The sequence below is a fragment of the Dysidea avara genome, chromosome 5 (genome assembly GCF_963678975.1).
Source record: "Dysidea avara chromosome 5, odDysAvar1.4, whole genome shotgun sequence".
Lineage (NCBI taxonomy): Eukaryota > Metazoa > Porifera > Demospongiae > Dictyoceratida > Dysideidae > Dysidea > Dysidea avara.
The window spans coordinates 13433764-13453448 of NC_089276.1; the positions used below are offsets into that span (position 1 = coordinate 13433764).

General features: G+C 37.5%; 1 protein-coding gene across 2 annotated transcripts in view; it reads left to right on the forward strand.

Moving 5' to 3' along the window:
* The window catches only part of LOC136255475 (transcription initiation factor TFIID subunit 2-like), a 20387-nt gene extending 3962 nt beyond the window's left edge, over positions 1-16425 (forward strand). Inside the window, exons 11-32 of one of the 2 annotated variants that reach the window (XM_066048259.1) lie at positions 695-813; positions 1206-1319; positions 2146-2245; positions 3173-3406; positions 3807-3896; positions 4034-4095; positions 4448-4559; positions 4933-5042; positions 5136-5201; positions 6076-6208; positions 6347-6466; positions 6957-7106; positions 7319-7429; positions 7881-7969; positions 8092-8140; positions 11466-11542; positions 11596-11673; positions 13024-13085; positions 14282-14351; positions 14404-14508; positions 15183-15276; positions 16198-16425. In XM_066048259.1, coding sequence (XP_065904331.1) covers positions 695-813; positions 1206-1319; positions 2146-2245; positions 3173-3406; positions 3807-3896; positions 4034-4095; positions 4448-4559; positions 4933-5042; positions 5136-5201; positions 6076-6208; positions 6347-6466; positions 6957-7106; positions 7319-7429; positions 7881-7969; positions 8092-8140; positions 11466-11542; positions 11596-11673; positions 13024-13085; positions 14282-14351; positions 14404-14508; positions 15183-15276; positions 16198-16278 — 2226 coding nt within the window. In that variant the 3' untranslated portion in view covers positions 16279-16425. The other variant, XM_066048260.1, reaches the window with a different exon arrangement.
* The last annotated feature ends 3260 nt before the right edge of the window (positions 16426-19685 follow it).

The window sequence follows — 19685 nt, forward strand, 5'->3', positions numbered from 1 at the left end:
TGTGCTCAAACCCTCCTACTTCGATCCATAAAACTTCTAGTAATAAATCAATACCTTTAAGTAAACAGAAGACTGTTGATATTTCCTAATTGAAGCAGTAGAAGTGCTACAACCTCCTTCATAGAGCAAGCCATTTGTCACCTTTGGTGGCTATAGTTGATTGCACAAGGTCTGAGCGCAGTGAGTTTGGTGAATCTACTGAAGTTAGACACTCTCCTCCCTACTCTATTATTATGTACTCTTGACTCAAGTATGTGGATCTTTATAGTTATCTATACCTCAGTTTTTTGAGCCGTAAAACTGACTATTCAATTAGAGAATTTGGTTGTCATTGTGCATGCTGTTAGAGTATAGATGTGTGTTCTATTAGAGTAGTTAGACGTTGCTCTTTATATAAATCAATGGGCTTCGGTTATCTGAACAAACCCATTGTTTGAACACTCTAAGAAAAACAATCGATAACTATGGATTAACTGTATTGGGTTTTAAGTACTGCATTGCATATCCATCATTGCTAACTTATGCTCTGTAGACGTTGCATGTGATATACTGTATGAGCTACTTACTGTATGAGCTACTGGATAGTACTGTGCTTGCTATATATAGTGCTGCTACTTTAGTTGTACATGTTCAATGAAAATTCTGTTATAGTAACTAGTTTGGTATGGTTTGATTAATTTTGTTTCTTGTCCAGATATTTGGATTCTATGAGGAGTTTCTTAGTTCACGATTTCCTTTCTCTAATTACAAGATGGTGTTTGTGGATGAAGTATACCAGGATGCTGCATTGTATTCTACTCTGGGTATTTTTAGGTGAGTGTAGTATGTATGTTTGTTGTGTGTGTGTGTGTGTGTGTTTACGTGTGTGTGTGTTTGTGTTGTGTGTGTATGTGTGTGTGTGTGTGTACGTATGTATGTAGACTGTGCTAATGGGGACCCTGTGTTAATTGAGATAACAAATGTCAACTGTCCATGCCTCACAAAAATGGTGATGTTCAATTGTGACTTGATGTGCCATCACCTTCAACCATGAAGCATGGTGCAGCCTCCTGCAAGGAAATAATCCTATCCTCAAGCCCCGGACTTTAGTGTTTGAATATAGTGCAGCGTAATGTGTTATAGATATTTGTATAGTGTTGTGTAGGTGTCATTACACAGCACCCTTAACATTGTAGTATCAGTATTACATCCTTCATTGTTTGCAGTGTCAACCTCCTTCACTCTCCTCGTATCATTGATCAAGTATACATCACCAGACCATTGATGGCACTGGCTGTTGCTAAGCAGTACTTTGGTTGCTTCTTACTGCAGTACTCGTGGTATGTGAATCAGTTGTTATAAGTATGTGTTGTATAGTATGTGTGAGTTAGTGTTTGATATGTCAATGTGCAAACAGTTATTAACATGTCTTTTTTGTACAAATTAACATGGTAAATCTGTGTTTATTCGAAATTGGAAACGATTGTTCTATTAGAGTATTTTGAGTACAAGTGTATGTTCTTTTAGAGAGTATGTTCAACGAGATCATTGGTGTTTCTTGGGGGGTCCACTGTACAGTGGGACCTCCATTGTTATCCTAACACCTGTGTCCTAACACCTGTGTGCTAGTTCAATAAATAAAAGTGTTCAGGCAACTGAATCTGTCCTGGTACAGCACTCTATCCTATTACTCCAATAGAATACACACTTGCTCTGATACATTGTACACTGGTTGATGAAATATTATTCTAATGAAACAATTGCTTCTGCTGTTCAGAAAATCAACGGTTTGGTTTATTTAGATTGATAGATGAAGTCCTACTCTATCTTCTGTGTAATGTTTACTTTATATACAGTACACGTATATAAAATGCACATGCAGTCCTAAGTGATTCTTATAATCAAAAGAATGTACACCCCTTGTTATTTCTCCTTTATATGGCTCACTTTTATACAGCACACAACTGAGCATCAAATCACAATAACAACTTGAACCTCAATCTTCAACTGCTCTAATAGAACTCACAACCACCTTAATACAACCACACAGGTTTCTAGAATGTGCCAATCTTCAAGTTATTGTGCAGTAGGGCAGGATAGCTAAGGATTTAAAGCTGTGTGTATGTATTTTTTGCCTTATGACGTGATAGATTCTTGTGTTGGTAGGTACGACTGGTGGCTACCACAAGGACTGGCTGGCTATGCTGCCGGATTGTGTATGAGCAGGTTGTTTGGTAGTACTTGGTACCAACACTGGATAAAGAAGGTGAGAACATACTTGTATCCAAGCTTAGAGGTGGGCGATAGCAAAATTTTCACAAGACGATTGATAGTAATGAATGTATCACGATAATATCTAAATGACAGATCAGTAGTTAGCTGCTTGTACAATTGAGAATTTTGTGAACAAACTTGCTAATTTATACATTGTTTACACCTAATCATTGCTCCTTTCTTGTGAAATACAAGAATATGGTTCATGAATAGAACTACTTAGTAGTCATTTACATCCATCACGATAGTGTAGAGGCTAAATATCATGATACAATTTAAAAATTAATATCACGATACTCGATAGTTTTTACTATTGCCCAGCTCTATCTAATCTCTTTGGGATCATGAGATAGTGTTAACTTGCTAGCCTATCAATGCTGTAGTAACAAATACTTGATCAAAGTAACAGTCCGAAACCTTTGTCATACTGTACCAATACTGTGTGAATAGTTAATTACATACTTGGGAAGTAAAAGGACAAATACACTTAGTGCAAATATGATAATTGAGAATCTGTAAATGCCTTAAGACTACTTTTGCAGACAGTTACAATTTGGGTAACTTATTGCGGTTTTCCAAGTTCTTGCAATGCAAAGTGTCATGCGCTGTACAAGCATGTGCATGCGCAGTTGTTCAATAGCAGATTTTTTTGGTGTTGTTTACACTCATAGGACTTTAGGCATGTTTACGCATACAACTCGACAGCCACAGAGCATACGTAACAAGTGTAGGTACATTTAAAGAACTGCGCATACTGACACAATATTACGTTTTGCATTGCAAGAACTTGGAAAACGGCAGTATCTTAGGTTCAAATGATTAAAACTGTCCGCCTCTTTTATTTCTGTATATAAACTATAGTGAATAGTATTTTGTAAACAGGCCTTGGTGTTGTTTACTAATGTTGTGTTGTAAACAGGAAGTGGAGAAGGTGTCTGAGTATGAGTCAACTCACACCTTACCTCCCTTATATGGCTACTCAGGAGGAATCACCATTGAAGAACCTGAACTGGATGAGCCGATGGAATTCACTGGCAAGCCAATCATCCACACTCACCTACTCAGTGCTACAGAGCTAGACATTCTTACTACTAAGGCTCACCTTGTTGTGAGAATGATCCAGGATAGAGTTGGGCAGGAATTGTTTCTTCAGGTGCTCGTGCAAACTATAGTAGCTACTTGGGTGAATGCATGCTTATGCTAAATCTCTTGAATATTGGAATATTGGAATTAGACCCCAATATTAGATAACATTGGATTTGAATCTCCCAGCTGTGTAATGAATAACAAAAGTTAAGGAGACTCACAGTACAGACAGTTGCCGTGCACTACAAATCTGTTACTGGCTGCCAGTTAATATACTAAATGCCCACAAAGTTAATTTTGAATGGCTTGTTAGTTGAAATGTTTGTTGAAAAGCTACCCATTACTTTGTTGCACAGCATTTACATTGTATAAAAAGCGATGCTAGACTTTGTATGAGTATACTGTATGTACAGTATGTATACTGTACCTATGTACAAGCATGTCTTGTTTGTTTGTTGTCATGGTAGGCTGTTGGTAAACTACTCAGTCTGGGAAATGCAGCTTGTGACTCTAAAGACTACAGCAAATGGAAGAACATGCTGATATCAACTGCTGGGGTCAGTACTGTATAACTTGGCCACCTACTGTACTGTTATTGTATGGCGTATGTTTATATATGTAAACAAAGGGTGCATATGCATATATGCTTCTCTTTTTGCTAAACTCTTATCCATACCAATAACTCTATGTGTAGTTGATCAAAGCGCTCTCATCTGTGTCCAGCAAAGATATCACAACATTCGTGGAGCAGTGGATGTATCCTTAACACCTTGTATTAAAGTTTGTATCATCATTATCTGACCGTTATGGCTAAGTTCAGCTATTCATAGAAAACATACAAGTTAGCAAAATGTTCAAATATAACATGCATTCACTTCTAGCATTATTACTGTATTAGCATGTTTATTTATTTATTCCAGCTGTATTATTCTAAACTGCTGACATAAGCAGTTCAGATTGTTTGTATAACTGTACTAAATTCATTTTCTCAGCCCTAAGGTACATTTTTGATAGTGCCCACCCAGGAATTATATGTATATTTTGGTTGTGTTGCATAATACTGAAATAGGGCAGTTCTGTTGTTTGACTTAACTTGTGTACAAAATAGTTGTAGCAGTGGTATACCAAGGTTTACTGCATCATACAACTATATCAGAAAGAAGAACCTTGTGGAGTTGAGGTTACGTCAAGAAGTGCCTCGTGGAACTAACAAATTTGTGGTATGAATACAAGTGTGTGTAGTACACACGTACTGTACATACATCTGTTACTGTATAGCTGGAGGGACGAAACCTTTGTGAATTTCGCGAGTAATGTTGATGGCTTCATGAAAATATAATTGCAAAATGTTTGAGGTTTATACATGTTACCAAAACAACCTACAGTAAAAACATTTTCTAGACATTCATGAGTTTAAAAATGTAAAAATCATAGTTTACACAGTTTCACGAAAGTTTTGTCCCTTGAAAAATTCCAGTTATATGGTGTATTGAGTCTCAGTATCAGGAGTGTTACTGTGTACCATGTAGAGTACACTGCTTGTGTACTGTTCCTATGTGTTCTCAAGGTCACAATACTGTTTTATACCTGTAGGGGTCAATGACAATCATAGTACAGGAGTTTGATGGTAGTTTCTCACATAGTATAGTGGTGGACGACTTCTATACAGTACACGATCTGCCATGTCACTCTAAGTTAAAAAAGTAAGTGACACCAATTTGTTTGTGCAAGTGTTACCAAGTGGTAAAATGCTGTGTTTTGTGGACACTACAGTGTATGGTTTGTGTTTGTCACAGGAGTCGGAAAAGGAAAATGATAGTCAGTACGGGGGAAGAAGTTGATATTGATGTTTCGGGAACTGAGTATGTATGTATGTGTGTGTGTGGGGGGGGGGGGGGGGGGGGGGGGTAACATCTACGTACAAGTAATAAGACCAACATAGGAGTCCTTGTTTAAGAGTGATCTTCATTATGGCAATATGTTGTCCACCCCAAAAAGTTACAAATATAACAGTCTGGATTGTAAAAATGCTTTCTAAATATTGATTGCTACATTGCTATATTTGATTGCTGTATTGAGTAGAGTGGCTGGCTGTTCTATTAGAGTATCTCATTCTTAATATACTGGTATGTATTTCATATCTTAATTATTAACCCTTAAGCCCACGTAATCCAGAAAACTGGATTTAAACTTGATAAATACATGTTCCTTGCACAAAGTGTTGTAACTTTCAAAGTATCTGTCGGCTATGCAATTTACTCACGATGTAACAAGGATTAATAGCTATAGAGTTTTATCCTAACGCTAAATGGTGAGGCCACTAGTTTTGTAAGTAACTTTTTGGTAAGACCCTTTACATACCTTCATCTATAAAATAATCCATAACTCAATGGTGGTTGCTCCTATCACATTGCAACAAGTTCTAAGTTACCCCACCTAGTGTCACCGTGTGTGCCTATATTGTGTAAGTACGCATTTTCCCAAAGTTCTTTAGGGGTTTACAGTAAGGATTAAATTACTAATGTGGTAGGGCAAAGTGATATGCAGGTGGGTGACAGGGTTGATACTTGGAATATTCTTTTATAGTGGGATTAAAAAGGTGCATGCATGCATGTTTTTGAGTATTAATGTATTGTCCAACTGCTGCCTCTCCTAACTGCTGTTGGGTTATTTATAATCCAAAAGATGGGGAAGCATGCATACTCATCAGTAATATTCAATACACCTTTTTCACAGATCTGATATTCCTGTCCTGTGGCTGAGGGTTGATCCATACTTTGCCTGGATCAGACAAGCGAGTACAGAGCAGCCGGACACCACCTGGTGTATGATGTTGAAACATGAACGCGATTCTAACGCACAAATCGTGGTAAGTCACTGTGAGTAGTAGCATGTTGTATATTTTATTGTGGTACGTACGTGGGAGTAAAGATATAGTATCTATATAGCCCTATGTAATATTTTTAGAGTGGTCACAAGGTTATACGTATGTTTTCTGTTGTTACAGGCAATAGATGCCCTTGGCAATGTTCCTTCTATCACAGTACACTCAGCCCTGATGGATGTGGTGTCATGTTCCAGCTATTATTATGCAGTCCGTGTACAAGCTGCCAATGTACTGACCATGGTTAGTATACTAGAAATGTGTCCAGTATTTGTATACTGTATTATACTCAATGTACTTCATAACAGTACATGTGTATGTGTATACAATGTTTCCAGACCTGTCTTATTCACACGCTGAACTTTCAGCGACTGTTCAATTAGAGTATTTCTTCACCAATGTAGAGTACTTGAAAAGATCTCTGTATGTAAATCAATGGGCTTGCTTATGTTTAATGTTTTGAACACTTCATACTCTAGGAGCATAACATTATGAGTGCATTCGGACAACTGACATGTACATGAAACTGTTGTGAACTGATGAGCAAATAATATTGTATTTACAATATTACACACAGCTAGTTGATAGAGTTCTAAAACAGTTTGTCCTCATGTAAAAGTCTACATGCATGCTACAAAATACTGAGATGTACATACTATCTTGTTGTAAATCTGTTTACAGAAAATGAAAAAAAGTCATTTAGTAACATTAGTTCTGTATGCTATGTGTACAGATGTCTGGTGTACAAGGAGTTAGTAGTAGTTTGACTGGTGTGGCCACTCCCATGATTCAGCTATTCCAGAGACTGTACAGTACACGAACAGCACCCAGCATTATTAAATACAACAACTTCAGTGATGTTGGCTTGTACTTTCTCTTAAAGGTAAGCACCATGGCCTTAGAAAATTCAAAACACTTTACTATAGCAGGAAAAATTGGCATATGAGCAGGATGTTATTGAACTAAGTTCTGCAAATTTTTTCATCCAATAAAAGACTTAGCCATTATCTTTATTCTTGACATAATCTTATCAAATTGCTAAAGTTTCTTGCTACCAGGATGTCTTTTGTCATTTTTTGTGTGTGTACATTTTAGGCTTTGCCATTGAGTATTGCTAGTATTCGGTCTTCCAATGGCACCTGTCCTCAGGAAGTTCTACGGTTTCTAATGGACTTGTTTAAATATAACAGTAATCAACTAAATAAGGTATCCTATTTGTGTAACATGTGTCTTTTCTGTGTACATATGTACTTCTAATTTATTGGGACTTAGCTTACTTGTCCAAAACATCTGTGTTGTGCTAGTTCTATCACAGAATTGTGCTGTCTATGCAGGCCCATCTGTGTGCATGAGAAACTGATGAAACGATTTGTGTGTACTACACTAAAATAGAATCTTTAATAGATTTAGAATTTATTCTGATAAATGAAGCTAATTTATTTACATATACAAGAACTACTCTAATAGAACGTACACTTGTTCTGATAGAATACACATAGTTAATAAAATATTCTAATAATGCAGTCACTTTTTCATTTGTATTCAAAGGGGATGGTTGTAGTATTGAGATCCCAGCTAATGTCTTTGTGTGTATTTAGTCACTGCAAGCATATTGAATTGTACACTGGTACCATTTTAATTTTATTTTGTCTTTTAGTTTAGCGACTGTTACTTTGTTAGTTCATTAATTGATGCTCTGTCTGCCATGGTCACTGACAAGAGTGCACCATCTGAAAGCCTACAAGTGTAAGGGTTACATCACTAGTCACTTTGCATGCTACTAACCATTATGTGTATGTGAAGAATATGATTGTACACCATCTATGGATGGTTCGGTATTAACTATTTGTATGTGCGTATTTTTGCAGAGGCTACGTCCAACTAAATGACAGTGCTCAGACTGCGCATATTATTAAGGTGTATAACTGTGTGGAGTAGTTTGTGTAGTGTGACATGCACTTATCTGGCCGTTAGCTTATCTGTTTAAACTTGAACTACTCCAAATGAGGCCATTTACATATGTACGTACAGTATAAACACAAGACGACTGCTAGTAGGGTCAAAAACTGTGGTTTCGTGACCAACCTCTGGCTAACAAAGTTTGATGGTTTAATATTGTACTTTAGGGTATTTTAAACAAAATGAGCTCCCACGCCGCTTTTTAAAGTCCGGGGAAAGTTCAGTAGAGCCAAAAGTCTAAAATGGCTACTAGCTGACATGCGCAAAAATAAAATAATGATAAAAATTTAAGTAAAGGTTCCTGTTAGACTAATTTGGGGTCAAGGAATCTATTTCTGATGTTATTTTTGTGATTGGATGTTCCTATAACCTAGAAATTTAAGTTTGGTAGCTACCGGAACAAACAATTAGCTAGCTGTTTACAGTGATTAAGCCTTGTTCTTTCAGCTCCACAGTCAATAGTATCCCTCTTGACAGTACACGGCCCTCTTGACAGAGTTAGCTGACTAAAACTAGCTGACTGTCAATTCTTTGCAATGAGAAGCAATTAATGGCTGATGCCAAAAAATTGTCAACAACATTGGTTGAATTCAAGCTGCTCAGGTGAATAGAAAGTAACTCTCAAAAGCACGAGGAATATACTCCAGCACGTATGCACAGAGATGGGCAAGCTGTACAAGATCTAACATCATGCTTTAATATTGCTTTCCATTTGATCCGGCATTGCCTGCTCTAAGAACCTCACAATTAGCTATTCCAGCTACACCTGAGCTCATTTCAGACTTCAAGGAGGCCAAGCAAGATGGGGAGACCCAGCCGATAAAAATTTTCATGGATGAGCGCATCTATTCTAAAGAAAAATCCATCCATGATTGCATAAAACGTAATTCACATCTCACCTTTGCAGGGATTCCATCAAGAAAAGTCTCTGAAAACACACTAAAAATAAAACAAGGAGAAATGGATAGCAGGATACTAGCATCCGTGTTGATGTCAATGGTCTACTGTTTCTACCTGAGCTTATGAAACATCGTATATCTGAAGAATACCTAACACTGTTCAATTCCAATGGTACTTTCAGAAAGACTCAAAAGAGCAAACTTCTGCAGAAGTTAGCATTACTGCCTCTTGATGTCAACTCCTACACAGCATTAGTGGACAAGATGTAGTGCCTAGCATCACCTATGTGTCAAGAGTGATGGGCCTCCACACACTTGGGGTGACTACACCAACAAAATAGGGTCTGTGATCCTGGCACAGCGTGTCAGTATTACCACCATCATCTGCATCAATGATCCCCATGACTATGCTGAGTCCACTGATCAAAGATAAGCGTGAATTGCGCATTCAGGGTCAAGGTCCCATACCCAATGTATATATGAAGCCAGCTGATCTATTTCCCATGGTCTGCAATTCAAGACAATTCTCTGCACTGCTGGCAACAAGAAATGCCTCCAGGCTCTAATCAAAACTCATCAGCTCTCAGAACTGTCTAAGTCTATCAGTCAGGAACTAGTCTACTCAGTCTGAGTGAGTCTGTCAATTGGTGACACCAAAGAAAGCCTGAGTTTTAGCCAGGGTGGGGCTGACACAATTATGCTATCTGTTTATGCAGCTCTAAGATCGATATCACCTGGTTATAGCAATCTCATAGTAATCGATGCAGAAGACACAGATGTGTACATTCAGGCTGCAGCCATTTCACATGACATTCCAGGTATTATAATACCTCTCAGAAGCAAATTTTTTTCTGCAGAGGCATGTGTACTGAATATTTTGCCAAATCTCTTATACCTTTTTGTGTCTTGTCTGGCTGTGATGCCAACAGCTGTTTTTCTGGGCACAGCAAGATATCCCTCTATGAGAAATTGTCAAAAAGTACTGAGGCCGGTAGCCTCATCTCAAAGTGTAGAGAAGGCCTTCTGCTGAGTGATGATGTCTTGAATGACCTTAAGTCCTTTGTTATCCGCTACATCTATGGAGACACACAAAAGTCCTCTCTGAATCTAGCCTGTGCAACCAAATGGAAAAGCCTAAAGAAAAAATCTTCAGTGCGTTTGCTTCCTGATGATGACAATCTTGAGCAGCATATCAAATGTGCCAACTTTTTAGCTCATGTTCAGTGCCACCCTGACCTGAGAAGACATCCCTCTCCCATAGGTCATGTTTGGGAATTGGTGAATGGCCAGTGCGCCACACAAACCTGCCCTTACAATTTCACTTTCAGTCCCATCAGTGTGACAGGATGGCTATGACTTTGCCAATTCAGAGCTGAATCTGAAGCTGCATATGAATTTGAATCTGATTTTGATACTGAACCTGAATCATCAAATGAGTTGGAGTCATTGGATGAACCTTGAATTAGACTTAGCACACTGTTTATATTACATATTATTGAGCAAAATTCTTAAAATTTTACATTAACAGAACATCCAATCACAAAAATAACATCAGAAATGGATTGCTTGACCCCAAATTAGTTTTAAAAGAACCTTTATTTGAATTTTTATCATTATTTTTATTTTTGCGCATGTCAGTTAGTAGCCATTTTGGACTTTTGGTTCTACCGAACTTTCCCCAGACTTTAAAAAGCGGCGTGGGAGCCCATTTTGTTTAAAATACCCTAAAGTACAATATTAAACCATCAAACTTTGTTAGTCAGAGGTTGGTCACGAAACCACACTTTTTGACCCTACTATGCTTTGTATGGTCACTAATCAGTTTTAACAAGGCAGAACAATAATATTGGACCTATAGATGATGAGATTTGACCTGCTCAATGTATTGTGTGAATGTACAGTATATCCCTAACTGATCGAGTTTCCTAGCCATACCTGTTTCACTGCCCATAAAAGTCCCTATACCAGCAGTGAAAAGTTGTAATTTCAATTTCATTGGCTAGAATATGTGTTACAGTGTGGTGTTGCTTAGCAATGGTTGCTAAGGTATGGTTACTATGGCCCAAAATGCATATTTCAGAAATGTCTCCATGGAAATGGTGGTTGCCTAGCAATGGTTGCTATGGTTTATGTTGATGTGATTCTCCATTTGAGCCATAACAACCAGACCCTAACAACTGTTGCTTGGCAACCAAAGAATAAGTATATTGGTATTAATTTGGAGTAGCATGGGTAGCAGTGAAATGTGGGATAAATACCAAGAGTGTTGGTTTGAAAATGGGTAAAATTTCATGAGGCAAATGGTTTACAGTTAAGAATTCTATTTGCATCTTGCTTACGTAATTGCATCCTTATGTACGTAGTTGTGTATTTGTGTACTGTAGTACATATTAGAACAAGTTACAGAGCATTTAAATCTTGAGCAAGTGCTACCATCCTACCATTCAGTAATCAGTATAAGGTATATGTTAACTGTCTGATGGAGGACAGTATGTGTATTACGTGTGTGTGTAGCTGTTTAAAGGCTTTGAGGATTCTTCAAAGAAGTGGATACCTACCAGTTGATGCTGCTTTGTTTAAGGACTATTGTGTGTAAGTAACACACACACACACACACATACAGAGGCACACACATACACACACTGGCACTCATGCACATGTACATGCGCACACATACATACTTGCATGCATACCCGCACACATGCCCTCACGCATGCACTTTAAATATGCACACATACACACACAGAACTCGCAGTCTTTGTTGATCTGACATCACGTCAGATCAAAGTCAAAGTTGATCTGACATTGTATGACGATGTATGTGCAAAGCAGCAGCATGCATGCATAAGCATGCCAAGCTAAAGGGATCTGGGGCATGCCCCATCAGAAAATTTTATGCTTGGAGATTACAAATGATGAGTATTTTGACACCCAAAACTCCTTTAGCAGCCATGCACTGCATTAGAGCTGAGCAATAGTACAACTATCATAATCACAGTTTGATAGTAACTTTTATATCATGATAACAATACTATCACAATAGTTACTAGCAGTTAGTAATAATACTCAACTTCACGTACACGTACAACACATGAATTCTCCAATTACATACACACCTACGTATTTGCTTTTCTAACACTCCATTAAAAATTGTTATGCGTCAGTATTACAGTTGTTATCTTTGTTGTCCATGTTCAAGCCACTAGTCTTTTACAGTTTTCTGAACTTCAATGCTATCATGTTTGTTTTTGTTATCCATATTTTTGACCAAGCAAGATATGGATAAATAATCGCAATAGCATGATAGTATACTATCAATATCACGATTGTTAATGGCTATCACGATAATTGATTGATTGCCACTATCACTCAGCTCCACACTGCATCATTGTTAAGTCACATACATGTAATAATAATAACATTATGAGTTGATATGAGATTATCCAATGCAACATTTCATAATCTATAGTAATTATGATCATATACTGCAGAACATTTAAAAACATTTTAGAAGGTGCTAAAGCAGTTTGTGAACATGTGGTAGAATGGTGCAGATTACACTTACTTGAACGGTGCAGGTTTGATTCCTCAATCAGACAGTTTTGTTGTTTTTTTTGACCTTTTAGGTACACCTTTTTAAGAATCTCTTCAACTGTTCTATTAGAGTATATTGATCTTTTAAGCTGAAGGTGGCCGGCTTTCCTTGACCGTTTCAGTAGGTAGTTGGGCGTTCTTCGAGCTAATTTGTCAGTAAATGTCTGATTTCCTGCCATTGTAATCTGCTGTAAACTGTGTGGACTATGTTTATATGTAGTTTGCTATGTATTTACTACATTTGCATGTGACTATATCCTGTATAATCATTCCTTGATATATTGCAGCAAGGTCTAGATATATCTTAATGGTTTGTTAATTGCTGTTATTCTTTTATTTCCATTCCAGTTCAGGATTTTTTGTTGACCTGCGACTCACTGCCATAGACTGTCTTGCTGAAGTCATCAAAGGTATACAATTACTGTATATGCAACCACATTACATACAAATCATGAATTCACATGTTTGTATTGTATGTTTGTATACTTGTTCTTGTTTGTTTACACCTGCACATGTGTATATGAGATATAACAAACTCGTAAAGTACTTACATGTGTTATTTGTTATTAGTGTTGCAAACCGGTATGGAAAAACCGGGTATTGTCTAGGTCAAGCCAATTATTGGCTAAGGAGCGTTTTGCCCACCCACTTGGTAAACCATAAATTACACCTGCTGACAACTGTTAGCATCATAACATAACCTCAAAGCATTACTAAATATGTGATTGTAATAATTGTTATTGTAAGGCAGGATGTTGATGGGGTAGTTGGAAAAGGCGGATACAGTCGGATGCGGACACGGTCATGGTTATTTTTAAAATACACTTTTACATTTACAAAACAGTTATACCTAATGTTGTTTTTACAGTAGCATTTGCTTCCAGATCCAGGAATCGATCTTGTCATAGCGCTTATCGATTTATAAGCGCATGTGCGAGGGATAGACTAGTACTCTAAGGAGCATATAGTGTTGTACGCGTGCTCTAGAAATGTAATTCAGAGTCATAGAGATTAAGCTGGCATGTCCCAACCTTATCTCGTAGGCCAGGTCCTTGAAACCCTCAACGCTTGGTATAAGCGCCTGTGTCTTATACTAAAAGGCGTAAGATTGTGGATTTGGCCTGTTAAGCTAAGTTGCATGGGGCATACAAGCTAATCTCAACAATTATACAACTCTGTATTAGACTTTAGAGCATGTGTACAACACTCTATGGTATTTGGCATTCTGTGGAGTGTTGGTCTAGTCCTTCACATGTGCGCTTATAAATGGATAAGCGCTATGACAAGATCGACGCCCGAGTCTGGAACATTAGGTATGAAAAATAACTGCTATATAAATGTAAAGGTACTTTTTGAAAATGTCCGTGTCTGCATTCAATCGTATCTGCCTTTTCCAACTACCCATGTTGATGGTCACTTTGGTACCACCCAACAGGCATGTTGAGTACCATTATATCTGCTAACCTACAATCAGACAATAACCAGTCATTGTCCAATTATTCACCTTCCAATAACTGATTTTAGTAAACTCTGCAGGTTCACAGCACTATTTGTTATTTAGTTGGTGTGATTTGTGATTATTCATTGCGTATTCTTGCTACTGTAGAGCAACAATGTGAAGATGAATTACTGTACCTTCTTGACTTGGCAGCTAGTGATGTTAACCTATTAGTCAGGTTGTGTTATTAAGTGTTTGTGGACATGTGTGTATATCTGTGTGTTCTCCAGGTTGTCTGTCTATAGAAGTTTAGTAAAGCATCCTCCTTTTACAAGAAAGTTTGAATCCAAACTGAACACTGAAGAACTGGTTGATAAACTATGGACCCAAATGATGTTAGTATTTATGTCTGTGCTATGTAAGCATGCAAGTACTGTAGGTGTGCGTGTGTGCGTGCGTGCGTGCGTGCGTGCGTGCGTGCGTGCGTGCATGCATGCAGTGTGTGGGTTACAAGCTGCGTGCATGTGCGTGCGTGTATGTACACATATCATATAGCTACTGTAGCTGGTAGATCTATTATTTTTTGCGTGCTTCATGAATACAAATAGTTAGCTTAGTAATTCCACAATTACCTACTCAATGACTTCAGCAGGCTTAAAAATATGTAATGACTGGACCAGGATCTTGTGTAGAAATGCTCGATTATCCAACCCCCTTGGGATCAAGGCATGTTCAGATAATCAAAAGTTTGGATAATCAAAGCCCATTCATTTATATACAGAGCCCTGTTCAAATATTCTAATAGAACAAACATCTAAGACAAACTACTCCAATAGAGCAGTAATTTTTACTGTTTGGATAACCAAGTGTTCAGATAATCGAGGAAGCACTGTAACTAGTTCAAAGTGCATCAAAGCCTCTGGCTATATGGCAATCATGTAGACCAGTAATTCTAAGCGAAACTCATAAGGTTGTGTTTCACAGACAAGTGGTTATGTAATTATCTAGGTACATTACTGGAGCTATTCACAATTTTTAGCATACATGTCTTTGTCTTGTATTTGTACAGATCAGGATTGTCGGATGATCCTTGTTTACGGAATGCATTAGCAGAGTTGTATTCAACATTGTATGGTCGCTTAACTCCTCCTTGTATATCACAGGTACATCATAACTGGATCTGCAAGATCCCCATATGTTTGTGCAAGCCTGTTCTTACAGTAGAATGCATTAAACACAATGGGAAAATTATAAAAGAATCTGTAAAAGTTTGTGAGCACTTGTTTTTGTAATGAAGGAACAACAAAAATCTTGATGTCATTGTATTCCCAAAACCAAGAGGAGTTTAAAATCATTATTTTGCGTTCTCCGATTACATGGAGACAGAAGATAATAGGAGCATTAGTTTACTTTGCATTGGATGTGCAGTTTCCTCTTGTCTTTTCTCTCAGGTTTCACCCTTTTCCTGGTCGTAGGAAGGATCTGTCTGTACTTTACCCTGAAATAGATTTGCCTGCATATGAACAATTACCAGTGCTAATCGCTAGTTCAACTAAGAACCAAGAACTTGGCTAAGTCATTTTTTACCACCGTAGTTACCAGTACTGTACATGCAAGATCAAGATGCTCTAATAGAGCAGTCATTCTTGTAAAGTAACTTTTTGTTCAGTGTAAATCAGATGGAAATATTTTTACACAAAAATTTTTATCATGAAAATTGTCATCGTGACTTATTTTGCATCAAAGTAAAGCGAGTTATGGTAAGTTACATCTCTGTACAAGACTGCATTCACAAGTTATAATCATTTTTACAGTGCCTATAGTTTATTCTGCGTTATCACTAATAGATCTTCTGTTGTTACCACTTTGTAATGCTGAAGCATGTACAACTCAGATTCTAGGGCTGAAACTAAAGGAAACATAATAAATGTACAAACATGTGGGTTTCTTGAAGATCCGGTGCATTATACTATGTATATGAATGGTAATGATCATAATTGCTTGTGGTAAAAGTTTGCTGTGTGCATCTACACTATATATTACATGTTTTATGGAGGATTATTGGTTATGTATGTTTTAAAAAGGTTGGAATTGTAATTGATCTAAAGGAAAGGACAGCACGGGCAAGTTTGGCTTCTCCAGTTGGCACTCCAAGTAACTTGTGATATGATCATCAGTGATATGATCATCAGTGATGAATGTATTGTATTAGTACAATCATGTACATATTCATAAAACTCGTATTTGTATATTATTGTATTTGTAACTGAATATGTGCCTACAAAGTTATATGATGTGTTGTGTGAAACATATTCGCACTGTATCATTGGGGCAGCCAATTATTGATTCTATAAGTTAGAAGTTTAGTATTGCAAAAGATCAGTATGCTCTATTAGTCGGTTTGCACATTCACCTGAGCCTCTGCCAAAAATGGTTATATCAAACTGGTGAACATGTGTTCACTCCCAAACAGTGCTACTAAATGTTTTAGCAGTAGCAGAGTTATTAGCAAGAAGCAAGGGCTCAGGTGACTTCTAATGTACTCTCTACCACTACTACATACAACAAATGAAATTGTCATGATTATTGCCATGAAATGCTTCACATGACAAAATTATCAACAAATCAGCTTTTGAACACTACACTAAAACAATTTAAATTCAGGCTACATATGTATCCACAAACTGGATTAATAAGTTGAATGAAGAGGGTTTACATTAGAGTATCCAAAGTTAGGGTCTGCAATGTGAAATTTTGACCTCCAAGAATCAACCATTAAGCTACGCACAAATGACCAAATAGAAAATGCCAGATTATCTGGCACTATTTTTTGTAAACACCTTGTCATGCAAATTGGCCAAAAAAGTAATTTATGGCAAATTGTGTGAATTTTTGCTAAATCTTGAACCTAATGCTGCAATACTCAGTCTCAACCTTTCTTAGTAACTACCCAAACCATCAGTGGCTGCATTGTCTGGTGTGATTTCCAGCTGTGGCATTGTGAAAGCAAAAATTTAGAGTCGAAAAAGGTTTTGATGCCACTGGAGCATACAGCAGTGATGCCAGTATCCCTTCCTGAACAGAGAGGCCTGGTATGGGCAGGGCTGCCCAGAGAAATTAAGGGGCCCAGGGCAAAGAGTTAAAGTGGGGCCCTTGACCCAAGTTGTAAGGTGAAGACCAAAAAAAAAAAAGGGGTCACAACCTGCTGGCAATGACAATAACTACCCATCACCAACCATATCTCCTTATCTATAAGCTTGCTACACTGCTCCTCTGAAGAATACTGTGACTGCTCTATTAGAGTATTTAGATCTGACTGCTCTATTAGAGTATATCGATCTTTTAAAAAGGTATTCAGGGGGCCCTTCCTGGGGCCCCTTTCAGGCTGGGGCCCGGGGCAAAATGCCCCAGTTGCCCCCCTGTTGGCGGCCCTGAGTATGGGTTCAGCTACCACCACACCTAATATCATGGTGAGGTTCAAAATTGTTTCATCTGACTGAACTTCAAACATCTACCAATAATGTGAAATTTATTCACGTATAGGAACTTTTGCAAGCCAAAGTGATACTTTACTTCTCAAAACTCTTGCTAGACCCACAGTCATCCATAAAGCTGGTCTAGCAGCAGCAGCAGCTCTCCTTGTGAGCTCAAAATTTGCTAAAATGCCAATCTCAACCAATTTTCACCACACATAATACATTAAATGTGACACTTTGCTCCTCTAAATTCTTGCTGTACCTGTTTAGTTGTATTATCCATAGGGTGGCTCTGGCAGCTCTCTTAGATTGGGCAAAATAAATCAAAAATGCTGATCTTGCCAATTTTCACTAGATATACATGTAAGTAAGTTTTACAAGTCAGATTTGCTGGTAAAATTCTTGCTGGACCCTTCAATTGCCTTTGTCCATATGAGGATGGTCTGCATGGCAGCAATCTTCAGTCTCTTGCAGTTTTTAATAGCAATTAATGTCAGAGCATGCCAAATAGGTGCAAATGTCTGACTTACTGTTTATTTTGTTCCATTCAACTCATTTATTCTCTCGAATAAAACCTGTACAAAATAATAAAGAACCCCAAGTACAGTTAGTCTAGGTCTAAATAGGGCACTCTACATAAATGAAAATACAGTGTGGTTTCAGTAATCATTCACATTCATCAACAATCATCTGATTATGTTAAGCATCTGTAAGCAAGATGTATCGGTACATATGTGGTGAGGTAGATGGGTCTGCCCCATGCATTTCTAGCCTTAAAATTCCTATATACAGTGCTCCTTTGATTATCTTGGAACCAAGACATATTCAGATAATCAAAAAGTTTGGATAATCAAAGCCCAATCATTTATATACAGAGCCTTGTTAAAATACTCTAATAGGACATACATCTTAGACAAAATAGGCCTTTAGAAGTAGCTGTTATGCCATAATGATAATTTTCTTGTGGTTTAGATAGTTAGTAATCACAGTTGAATATTATTATAGCTATATGAAATCTTACAAGTGTTAGCAATTTGGTACATGTCATAGCATTTTGAAACACAAACTGACCTGATTAGCTATATACAACCATCATACAATGACATCATTTTGCACCAATCAAACAAAGCTAACTGACTAGGATTTGATTATTTGGTTAGCAGTAATAACTAACAGATATTTAAAGTGTTATGTCTATATATGATTTCAGAGTCTTCTTAGTAAACAAGTCTGGAAAGCTGCAGCTACATTACAAACTATGAATATAGCATAATACAAAACCAAGTGCTATATTAGTAGCATCAAGGTTAAACAGCTCAACTCAGAGTCAACTGTAATTTGCTCTAATTTGACATATGTACTATAGCCATACATTGTTGCAGGCATATAGCTAGCTATAACAGTGACCTGTTGGCCACCACTTTTGATTCATTGATTAGATGAATTGATTGCAGTGAAAATCAGTAAATGTACAGTTGAAACAACAAAGGAAAATTGCTAACACACACACACACACACACACACACACACACACACACACACACACACACACACACACACACACACAGAGGTTTTAATCGTGATTCTTGCATTGAATTAATGAGTTGTATGGAACAAAATAAACAGCAATTCAGGTATTGTGGTTGCACCTATTTCAGTGGCATACTCTGACATTGTCAAGAAACTAAGGAGAGCTTCCATGCAGACCATCCTTATATGGATGGAGGAGATTCAGTGAAGGGTCCAGCAAGAATTTTAAGAAGCAGACAAACACATTTTATTTGTAAAACTGATCTATATCTGGTAAAAATTGGTGAGATAGGACCTCGCCAAGAAAGCTGCTAGAGCCACTCTATGGATGAATGCATAGCACAGGTAAAGCAAAAATTTAGAGGAAGCATTGCCAATGCATCATATAAAACATGCAATATATTTTTTATACGTGGTAAAAATTCGTCAAGATCAGAATTTTAGCAAATTTTGAGCTTGCAAGGAGAGCTGCTAGACCAGCTGTATGGATGAAGGCAACTAACCATAGGTCTGGTAAGAGTTTTAGAAGCAAACTAGCACATTTGACTCACAAAAGTTCCTGTACA